The 11,242-nt window shown below is 40.5% G+C and overlaps 1 protein-coding gene across 1 annotated transcript; it reads right to left on the bottom strand.

The window, feature by feature from the left end:
• Nucleotides 1-2,850: 2,850 nt before the first annotated feature.
• Nucleotides 2,851-6,295, bottom strand: COPS9 (COP9 signalosome subunit 9). The gene is made up of 3 exons (XM_063306737.1): nucleotides 5,859-6,295; nucleotides 4,699-4,771; nucleotides 2,851-3,197 (listed from the first exon to the last, which is right to left on the bottom strand). Exons 1-3 carry the CDS (start codon nucleotides 5,919-5,921, stop codon nucleotides 3,160-3,162), a joined length of 174 nt encoding a protein of 57 aa, XP_063162807.1. The 5' UTR covers nucleotides 5,922-6,295; the 3' UTR covers nucleotides 2,851-3,159.
• Nucleotides 6,296-11,242: the final 4,947 nt, after the last annotated feature.

An 11,242-nucleotide genomic window follows, 5' to 3' on the forward strand; every position in this document is an offset into this window, starting at 1 on the left:
TAAAAAGCTTGGAATCTTAAAAACTAGTTCCAGAAAAACACAGGGTGCATGTGCTCACCATTACTATTAAAACCATGGTCTGTTGAACAAACTGCAATTTGCTAGGTTCATGTAGTATCCTAAATCAGGGTCATCAACCTTTTGGCCAGCTGGATATATGTGGAATGTTGATAATATCATAGAGATGCTCTTGCAAAATTGCTGCTTGAAGGGTTGGCCCATTCACAAAATAGCTGCCATGGGGGATACAGCTAGTTACAGAGTTTCAATTTAACAGAACACTACCTGAACCTAGCTCCTCTCCTCACACTGTTGCTTAATTTTGTCCTTTTTATAGACCAGTGTTTCTGAACCTTAGGAACTTGAAGATGTGTGGAGCCTGGCTGGCTGGGGAATTCTGGGAGTTGAAGTCCACACATCTTCAAGTTCCCAAGGTTGAAAAACACTGGTCTAGACCAATCTACATACATCCAGATAAAACACTGGACTTACAAAGCACATTTGGGAACCAGAGGCATTCTTGGACATTTTGTTCACTTCCCAGGAAGCAACAGAGGTAGTTGGCTGCAGCAAATGTTTTACTTGGCACTAAGGGTGTATAGACTGTTGCAGAGTTTCAATGACATAGCTTACAGGTGACATCGTAGAAGCTTCCATTTATATAATGACTGAATATATATTATTCATTAGCTGATTAGCATATATTTGAGCATGCATAATTAAAAAATGTTGTATCAAGAACATTTGTACATTCACTGTCACAGTTTTGGAAAATCTGTTGTGTGTGCTTACAATATAAACATTCTTCCTCAAAACCAGTTGAAGACCAATTCTGGGCACTCGTGTGGTTAAGGCAGTTGCAAAGCCAAGACAGTTAATCACTCTGGGCAGACTTACGCAAAATGAAATTGTTATTACTAATACATTATCTTGCTTCCACAGACTCTTGGCTGAAAACATTTACTGTACCATAACTAAATGAAACAAAATAATAAAAGAAACCTAACATACACAGTGCTGCAACAGTTAATGTAAACACACACGTCAAAGTATTTCTGAAAAAAGCTGTTTTTAATTGCTTATGGAAAACCAACAGCATAGGGTCAGATTGAGATCTTGGGGGATGAGGGAGCAGGTCCAAAGTGCAGATGCCCCCATGGAAAAACATCATCTGTGCATCTCCACCACCCTCACTTCATGAAATGAGGCATCACTAGCAGGAGAAACGTCAGGTGGGTCAAGATCAGTTAGAGGAAGCTGTCCTGCAAGTACTTCATGGCAAGCCATGTCAAGTTTCAAAGGTTAAGACCAGCAGTTTGAATTGCACTTGGAAGGAAATAGGAAGCCAGTTCCATTTTCTAAATACCAGGAGTCCATTCCATAACCTGGGAGCCACACAGGAGAAGACCTTCTCCCATTTGCCAGATAGCTGAGCTTCTGGCTAGCATATCTTTGAAAGGGCCACTTTTGCTGATCTAAGTAAGGCCAGATTCATAGTGGGAGAGCTGGTCTCTCAAGTATGTCCCAAGTTTTCTAGGTCTTTAAAGTTTCAAACTATTAAGGAGTCTTGATCTGGTTGGCTGTATACATGTAGGACTTCATTCACACTAAATAATGTATAGCTAATTTATTTAAACAATTTAAAGGGGCTTGTGTGGCATGTGTCAGCCAGCACCCAGGCCATAGCATTTTTGAAGCTTCCAGATGGTGCTCAAAAGCAGCTCCATCTAGACTACATTCAGATGATGAGGGCATGAGTAATCATTGCAAGATAAAGGTAATCCTGCAAACTGGCAGTTTGTTCTACAGTATGCTGTCTTATTTTCAAATCAATGTATTTTTAATATATAAGAGCCAGTTTGGTGTAGCGGTTAAAGGTACCATGCTAGAAACCAGGGTGCTAAGTTCTATTCCTGCTTTGGGCATGAAGCCAGCTGGGCCAGTCATTCATTTTGCCAGGTTAAGGCAAGCCACTTCTGAAAATGTTGCCAGGGAAACTGCATGGACTTCTCCAATGTCATGTTCACCGTTTCAATGTTCCTGGTACATCGTAACGTTTTGCTATGTCATTTCCCTGATACGTGTGTGATCTCGGGAGGGAGGAGGATTCCACTTCGGGGAGTTGTTTTCTGTTGGCTGCTGGTTTGGAATGTGTTTGGGTTATCTCATGTGTTCAAGGTTGCTTTCCCAGGATCAGTGGAAAATGGTTACCAGCACCTGGGAGGGGGGTGGTTGCTGCAGTTGGGCAAGGGGAGGGATTACGTTTTGAGCCGAGGGTTTTTAGTTTGTATTTGGTGCACTTTTATTCATTCTCAGCTTTCTCTGTATTTGCATATTCTTTTAAATAAATCAGATATCATTAAGTACCTGCTTGTGAGTCTATCAGGATAGGCAATCATTACATCCAAGCAATCATCAGGAGTTAAGACAGACTTGAAGGAACTCAAGTCTGTCTGTCTCTCTTTCATCTATCTTCCATATGTAAAAAAGTAGGTGTGGCAGGAGGCCTGGCTGAAATGTTGGTGCACATAGATGCCATCTTGGGGACTATGACACTAAGGCATTTAACCATGGTTTACAAACTACAATGTCTGGGTTTATACAACCATATACTTTAGAATGAATGGATCATTTTTCTTTATATATTTTTTCTTGTTGGATGCCATCCAGAATCTGCCCAGAATGGGGTGGGGCAAAACTTTTGTTGAATGAACGAATGAATGAATGAGCAAGAATACACATCTCCAGCAAATGTTAAGGCCATACATCCTGTAGCATTTAGGACAGCCCATTCATCTGCCAGTGGATTATGGACTGTTGGGCTATGAACATGTGAGAGTTTCTTTTATGTATGTGGGGAGATAATATGATTACAATTTGTCTTTTCTAAGCCAAATTTTAGAGTGATATAATTGAAAAACAAGTCTTTTTTTAAAGAAATTAAATATTTAATTAGATTTTTATTGAAGCAAGCTTGCAGAATTCCACATCTAAACAAATCCTAATGGAAATGAGTTTCACCATTATCCTCTTCATCCATATTTAACCATTTCATAATGCTTTCATGTCTTAGGATTACTTTCACATTTCCTTTTTGTTTAGAACATAGTCTCTACAAGAAATGTAAATATTCAGGACCGCATAGCCGGAAGACACGTTTCACTGGATATCGTCATCGTCAAACATATCTTCAAAATCTAAAAGGACAATAAATGAGTATCATGTAGAGGTAAATACATCTTCATTGTTCTGATTTAAAGGAAAGTACATAACCAAATATTGGGACGTGGTGGCGCTGCGGGTTAAACCGCTGAGCTGTCGATCGGAAGGTCAGCGGTTCGAAACCGCGCGGCGGGGTGAGCTCCCGTTGCTCGTCCCAGCTTCTGCACACCAAGCAGTTCGAAAACATGCAAATGTGAGTAGATTAATTGGTACCGCTTCGGCGGGAAGGTAACGGCGTTCCGTGAGTCATGCTGGCCACATGACCCGGAAGTGTCCTATGGACAACGCCGGCTCCAAGGCTTTGAAACGGAGATGAGCACCGCCCCCTAGAGTCGGACACAACTGGACTTTACGTCAAGGGAAACCTTTACCTTTACATAACCAAATAGTTCAGTTTGGTCTATGGGATCTGAACTACAAAAATCAGGCTTACAGCTAAATGCCAGCATAGAGTTTTTTTGCATCTCTTTGTTGTTGTCTAGATTCTGCAACCCAGATTTAGTAAATATAGTTTAATAATAATACAAAATTTATTCCTCATTCCGGAATATATATATTCAACTTTCCATTCAACTCACTCTATCTATCTATCTATCTATCTATCTATCTATCTATCTATCTATCTATCTATCTATCTATCTATCTCCATTTAACAAGTTCACAAGAAATTCAACTGAAAATGGGAAGGTCATTATATAAGGTAAAGTCGATCTTCTTGAGCACAGTTCACACAATGCAACTCAGTGAGTTATTTTAACATGCTAAGGGATCGATTCTTAAAAGCTTATTTCTTCTATACCTACCTTGTCTTGCAGCAGGGCTGGACCTTTTGCTGTGCATAGATCAGAGGCAATCAGTTGTCCATTTTACAGAATCAGGAGAATCTTGAGTATGGAGTGCTATCGTAGTCTGGCATAAGCTCTCAGTTCACTTTACTCATTCAGCATGCAATGGTCTCCTTACTTCGGTTCATGCTCAAGCTAAATGTTTGCAGTTTCCCTAAGTTATCAGGAAATCATTGCTGGTCCTACTCCATAGCATGCAATTATTTGGGCAGACACTGATTATTCCTCTCCCTCAGTACCAGAATTGAACTTTTTTGAACATGACTGCTTCTGAGCTATTGCACAATTTGAAGGATATACATGTGTTCTGTGTACACTGCTGTCATGAAGCAGAAGGATTTCCCAAGGTTTTCTGCTTAACAGACACTGCATTTGATGGTAAAGCTTTAAATACTTACATATCCAACAATCCCTGATAAGTAAAGCAAATGGTCCTAGTGACTAAGCATCATTTGCTTAATACTCTTGCAGGCTTATCATTCCCATCCTTCTACAGATATGATGTTCTTCCGATACGTTTTTATTTTTAACTATATTTCGAGTATAATACCACTAAGAAATAACAGTTTAAGGAACACTCAGCAATGTCTAAAATAAACATGCCTGATTTAAAATAAAATTTAACACTTACTATTAAAGAAGTCTGCATGTACTGCCTTTTCATTAGCTGCTAGATCCATCAATAAACCTGTACTTCCTCCAGCCTGAAAAAGAACTGTTTTATCATATGTATCAACTTATTCATGTAATAATTATTCAACTTGCATATATCCTATAATTTTAGTTTTACATTTACACTTCTTTAGTTTCTACTTTCTACTCACTCACCTAAATCTAGCATAATAATTTAGTCAGGCTTGACCCCCATGTTGTCCTTTTTAAAATCAAAGAAAAAAGTAATTGAGGAAAACCACACATAAATTCCTGTTAAGTATTATGGATGTCTGCAGAACAGGGGAAGAGAAGCAGCAAAAAATGAGTTCTGAATGGTCAAATTCAATAATCAAAAGCCAACAAAATCTGTCAAAACCAGCCTGATAAATAGACAGCCAGGGAAACTCTAAAAGAGATTATCCTGGAATGTTTATAGATGGCATCTTACAAAATCCTTAAAAAACCCTTTCCAGTATCTTTTAAACTGTATTTTACTTTAAAATAATAACTATATATTCTTAGCTACTTTAGTTTGAGAATGTTTTTGTCCATTTTATGTTTAAGACAGAGTGCCCTGATAACTTTAGTACTTTATTTCTTATAAAGACATCTGTCTTCCTATTTTCTTCCCCTCATTAAAAAAAATTATTAAATTAAGATGTCAGGACTAACATTAAAAGGCAGAAGTTACGTTTGCCTTCCTTACGTTAGCATTTCTTTCTCCTCTCAAAAATCTCACTCCTGTAAAAAACAGAAGCATGGTGGCAGAATGGCAGATAAACATAAACAGATTAGAGTAAAAACGACCCCGCAAATAATCTTGCCCTTTCCGTCATAAAAACAAACTTCCTCGCTCAACCAGCTCTTTAAAACATAAAGACAACTACGGTCTTGTGAAGCATCCAATCTGCCCACCCTTCCTCGTTCAGCCTCCCCAACCAGACACCAGGAGTGTAGTTGTTTTGTCCTCCGGGGCAAAGCAATGCCGCCTTAATTTAATGACTATGCGCACAAGAGACCACAGATCATAACATACAGCGCCGCCCACTTCCCTCCAAGGACGTCGCGCAACCGCATTGCTGAGGACGGGGGAGAAAATATCCCCGCCCGGGGTGCCTGTCCCTGCCTCTGCCTCACCTCGTCAAGGTCCACATAGGGCCCCGCACCCTCGGGAAACATCTCGTCCACCGCCGGCTTCATCTCGGCCGTCGTTCCCTACAGCCCACCCACATCCGGCCCGAGAAAGAATCTGCTTCCGGCTGCTCTAGGAGTGCGGGAGGAGGGGACGTTGGTAGCGCCCTCAAAGTTTTGGGGTTCGAGGCAGAGAGATTCTCAGCGGAGAGGAGGCTGTGAAATCCCATCGGCAGTGGGAAAAACGATCCTGGGCCTTTGTTTTGGACGAACAAGCCAGGATGGTGCTGCTTGGCGGTGCTTTTTTGGGGTGGAACGAAAGTTTAGCAGCACCTAATGACTGCATTCGCACAACAAGCATAACCCGGCCAGTTGCACATCTAGGCTGTACCTTCAGCGCCTCCTTGCCTCTACTCCCAGACGGCTCATTCCTTACAGGGAATACATCCTGATAGTGGAGCATGAACACACCCTGTTGTTGGCAGCATGCTGCCACGACAGGCTGAAGCTGATCACGGATATTTTCCACCGGAAAGCGCAATCAAACCTCTAGTGTTGCATGGAGGACCCTGAGGGAGGTTGGGGACCTACAGGGATCCCACTGGCCTGCTGCAGGACCGACGCCGTCTGCCTGAGCATGGCGGGGGAGGGGGAGGGGGGCGGCCTGGTGGTGGTGGTTCAGGAATAGCTGAAACTATTCAAGCCTTCCAGGAGGTTATATTCCTGTATGAACAGTTCCTATAGTCAAGCAACAGATTTGGGGGTCTCTTGAAAAAGCAGAAAATAACTTTTTTTTTTTTTAATCGTATGGCATAGCAGTTTGGTGTTCATCCTGCTTTTTCTTGCTGGGAAATCCTTGGAAGATCCAGCAGCCAGATGTGTAGACTATTTAGCTATGACAAGTCATGTTGCCCGGGGTGCACCACGAGGAGGCTAGTTTACATTGCACCGAGTTGGGCTGAGAGAGAGTGACTGGCCCAAGGCCACCCAGCTGGCTTTCGTGCCTAAGGCGGGACTAGAGCTCACAGACTCCTGGTTTCTAGCTCAGAACCTTAACCACTAGACCAAATTGGCTCAATAACTTGGTTATTATTGTATTTGAAGTGTGTTGTGTGTATGCATACTGCTGGGAATTTCCGCCTCTTGTGCCACAATATGTGCTGGCTTTGGGCCCACCAAGGAAGGGAAGGCAGATGGGCAAGCTTTGGAGAGTGATGGCAGGAAGCCAAGGAAAAGGCTCAAATGAACTGACTGGGCTTTGTGCACTGGGTTTACAGCAGAAAGGATATTCCATGTTGCATTTTCCCGGCCTAGAAGCAACAAACTTTGGGGCTGGGTAAAATCTGCAGGCACCTTCTTCCCCCATTGTAAATACTATGTGGAAAGCTGCCCTCAGTCCCCAGCTTTCCTTCTCCCTTTGAACATAGTGTTTAAGACCTGACAAGCCTTTGGAAAGTATTAGTCAAGCATTATAAGTGGTCAGATGCCTGTGTAGAATCCAGTTGCCTGGTCTCTCCTACAGCCCAAGTCAAAGTGGTCACAGAGGGCAGAGCCCAGTGATGGGAGTGGAGTGGTGGCAGCAGCCTAAAGTGGACAATGGGACTGGGCAATGTCTATCTCAGCTGAGTCATCATCTGCATGGAGGGGAGGGTGTTGAAGGGATATAGAGTGGATGAGCCCTAACAGTGTCCCACTGTACATTTATTTAAATGTGCTTTTTTATCCAGACAAGCAAATATGACAATAGGGCAGAAGAGAGAACATTAAAACAGCCATCCTCTGATAGAGATCATTAAGTTAGAGAATCTGCAGACAGGTTTCTGCCTGGTAATACACTGTAGCCTCAATTTTTCAGAACTTGATGAAAAGGACTTTGCACATAGTGCAACAAATTTCATTGCTATTTACATCGCGTCATAATGACATCATTGTACAAATGACAGGGAACTTTTGGAAATTATGGACACCTAAAATGAGATTTCACTGTGTATTACTGATAATGAGTATCCTTTGTCCTATTGTTGACATAAGTTTATAGAGTCCCCTCCCTGTAGCTAAAAACTCAGGAGTGAATCTGTTTTCATGAAGTTTCTCTTCCACCATTCTCTGCCAATTAGAACAATAATTTTGAAAACTAATAAAGCTAAGCCTAATAGGGGAAAAAAACCTAACTGAAAATCATCCAGATCTTAGGCTTAGCTGATTACAGTCCCACCTCAATGTACATTAGATTATTTGGTGCACCAGGGATAACAAAGAAATTACATCTAGAAATCTCATTTGTAGTCTTTCTAATGGAGAAAAGTTTTGAAAGGCACATACATACATCATACAGAAGTCGGGTCAAAGCTTGCCTAAAACATAGTGTAATTGAGATAAAGTATTTCCCTACCAAACAGAAAAATCTCAACATAGTATCAGCACTCCAGATCCTCTACTCTATTAGGAGTGTGCTGTCCTGAAAGCCTGAAGCACAACTTCCAGGTCCTTAAGGATACTCACTTGTTCTATTAGGATTCCCACTTGTCTTTTTGGGGGACTCTTCGAGAAGTGCATGATCTTAGTTTACTGATAGTTAATTTTTAATTTCTTATCAGCAGAGTAGATAAAGAATGCCCCAAATTGTCTGTATCCACTGGGGTGACAGGATCATCCCATCATCAGTACAGAAAAGCAAAGAAAGGGGTCTACAGTCCAATTTGGCATGAAGCCAGCTGGGTAACTTTGGACTAAGTCACCACTCTCAGCCCTAAGAAACAGGCAACAGCAAACCACTTCTGAAAAGTTGGTCAGGAAAACTGCAGGGACTTGTCCAGGCAGTTGCCAGGAGTCAAAACTGACCTGAAGGCACAAAAAAGCAGAAGAAATCTTACAGTTGGCTACAGGGTACCTGCATATACTCCAACCGTAAGCTGTATGTGTAAGGCATGACTAAAGAAAGGCAAGCTATATAATTTAGCAGTTAATTTTTGATATTTCTAGATCACAATTCAGTTTAGTTCCAAGTAGTAATATTTAAATCATCTTTGTGTGTACTAAAATGTACAGAGCTAATAAAACCAGTGTTCCAGTAGTTCACTATACTCTTTTAGTGTAGTGAATTTAGACTAGAAAAGTCAGGTTATAAATCCTAGCCATTTAGTTTAATGTGGTTATAGATTTGATTGCCTGACCATTCAATTTTTCGTTGGATGGTGCAGCTCCAGGGCCACAGATCTAGTTTTTGCTAATCTTAATGTACAATAGTAATTTCTCTGCTAACAGAGATCAGCAGAAACTGGATCTGTGGGCCTGGAAGCTGCATCTTCCAGTGAAAAATTGAATAGGCTTCCATGCTAGTCACCTTCATTTTTGCTTTTCACAAAAGATACAATTTAGTAATACATGTTAAAATATATTTAAAAGTATATTTAGAACTGAACATATGTTTCCCCTAAACTATTTATCTGTGATTCCTGATCCAGTTTCATACACTGAGCATTTCGCACAGCCCAAGTTCCCAGCCTAATTACTTTTTTACTATTCAGACTATGTACCCAACATGATAGAAAACATCTGGATCTATAAGACATGCTGATGCACATGGGAACTAAATTAGTTTTTTCTAGTTTGTGATCTAGTTCCAATGAAATAGCATATCCTAGGACAAATTCTTTGCACTGTGGGACACGAGCTGCTTAAGTGTCAAGATTAAAACTTCATCTTCTACCCAGTTATTTGAAATCAAGGAACATTTTCCCCCTATGAAATTATTGGAAGTTTGAGGAAAGTACCCTTTAATAGTTTTCCCTTTGTTGTAGGTCCAGTTTGTAAGAAGTTGCACCAGCTGGAGGTGTGAAAATTCACAATGCCCATACAAATGGGATTTTATTAGAAAAGCACATATTTATAACACTAGGATTTTGTTTCCTTTTCTTTATTTCCAAAAACTACCTCAACTATTTTGTTTCTAATAGTTCAGGAAGGCATTCAAGGCTGAGATGTAAATACCTAAAAGGTGGGTAGTGTTGATGACTTTGTGTTGTTGTTATAAATTTGAATTGTGGATATTAATTTGTAATTTTTATGATTAATTTTATTTGTATTTTTGCATGGTTATTTTGGGTGTATTGCTTTTGTAAGCTGCTTAGATTCACTTTGACTGAGTGACATAAAAGCACTTGTAAATAATAAATAATTACATTTCATTTTCTACTTATCTCTTTTCTACATTCCTATCTTGGCTTATTTTTTTATTCTGTGCTTCCTATTATTTATCTACAATTCTAAAATTGTGATTCTAGATTCTTCATTTCTTATACTCTATTCTAATTTTATCTTGCTTTAACTATTCTTTTAATTTCAGTTTTCCCTTATGCTGTTGGGTTTTCAGCCTGTGCCTGCCATCACTGATCCACACTGCCCCATAATCATTTGTGTAGTCTCTGGTCAGAGGGACACTGTGTAGAGGGGTGACATTACTTGAAGCAGGGCTCTTCTGGAAGCTCCTGCTGCCACTGGGTGTTCAGGTGGCTAGGACCTTAGGCTGCCCTCCTGCTGATGTACTTCCACCTGGCTTGTTTGCCCTGATGTCCCCAAATGCCTACACCTGCCAGGGTATCCTAATGTTGGGCCACTGCCTGGTTTTGCCAGTGCCAGGATTCAACTGTCCCCAGTGCTCCATTTCTGTTGCTGGACTTTCTTTGGTCTCCTTCAGTACTTGGCTTAGGTGTAGCCTTTTGTAGGGAGCCATGGAGATGACTTTGGAGAAGCATCCAGAAGCCATTAGGAAAACAACAGTAACAACAGCAACAGGTGCAGAAGCATGCATTAAGCCCAGGGAAGAAAGGGGAAAACACAGGCAGACTTGTAAGATTGAGGTAAGTCTGTGAGGTAGACCAGATCAGGAAACCGACTGTACAGAAAGACTAAAACCATACTTTACTGAGGTAGGCTATTGTAGCTGAAAGTGTGGTGCACTTTCCGTTCCCTCCTTCTTGTTCCTCAGAAACTTGGGTGGGGGGAAGAGTGTGAGTAATTTTTCTAATACTTTCCTGCCCTCCCTGAGAAGGGAGCAGAGGTCTTGAAGTTCCCCAGCACTAATTCATTCCTGATAAAAGACTGCTCAGGCATACAGATTACTGTATATGGTTGCTAATTTACCCACTGTATTTCCTCTCTATAATAATTATTTCTCAATTTGCCTCTGTTTTATATTATTTATTCTATATTACTTATTTTATATTTTTATATATTTTTCTATATATTTATATTTATATTATATTGTTTTAATGACATTTTATTCTTCTATTTCTAATTGTCTGTAAACCGCCCAGAATTGTATGAGTTGGGCAGGGAGAAATATGACAATAAATAAAAAATAAATTCAGGTAGATCAGCGTATGCAAATT

This window comes from Candoia aspera, chromosome 6 (assembly GCF_035149785.1).
Source record: "Candoia aspera isolate rCanAsp1 chromosome 6, rCanAsp1.hap2, whole genome shotgun sequence".
In the NCBI taxonomy this organism is placed as follows: Eukaryota; Metazoa; Chordata; class Lepidosauria; order Squamata; family Boidae; genus Candoia; species Candoia aspera.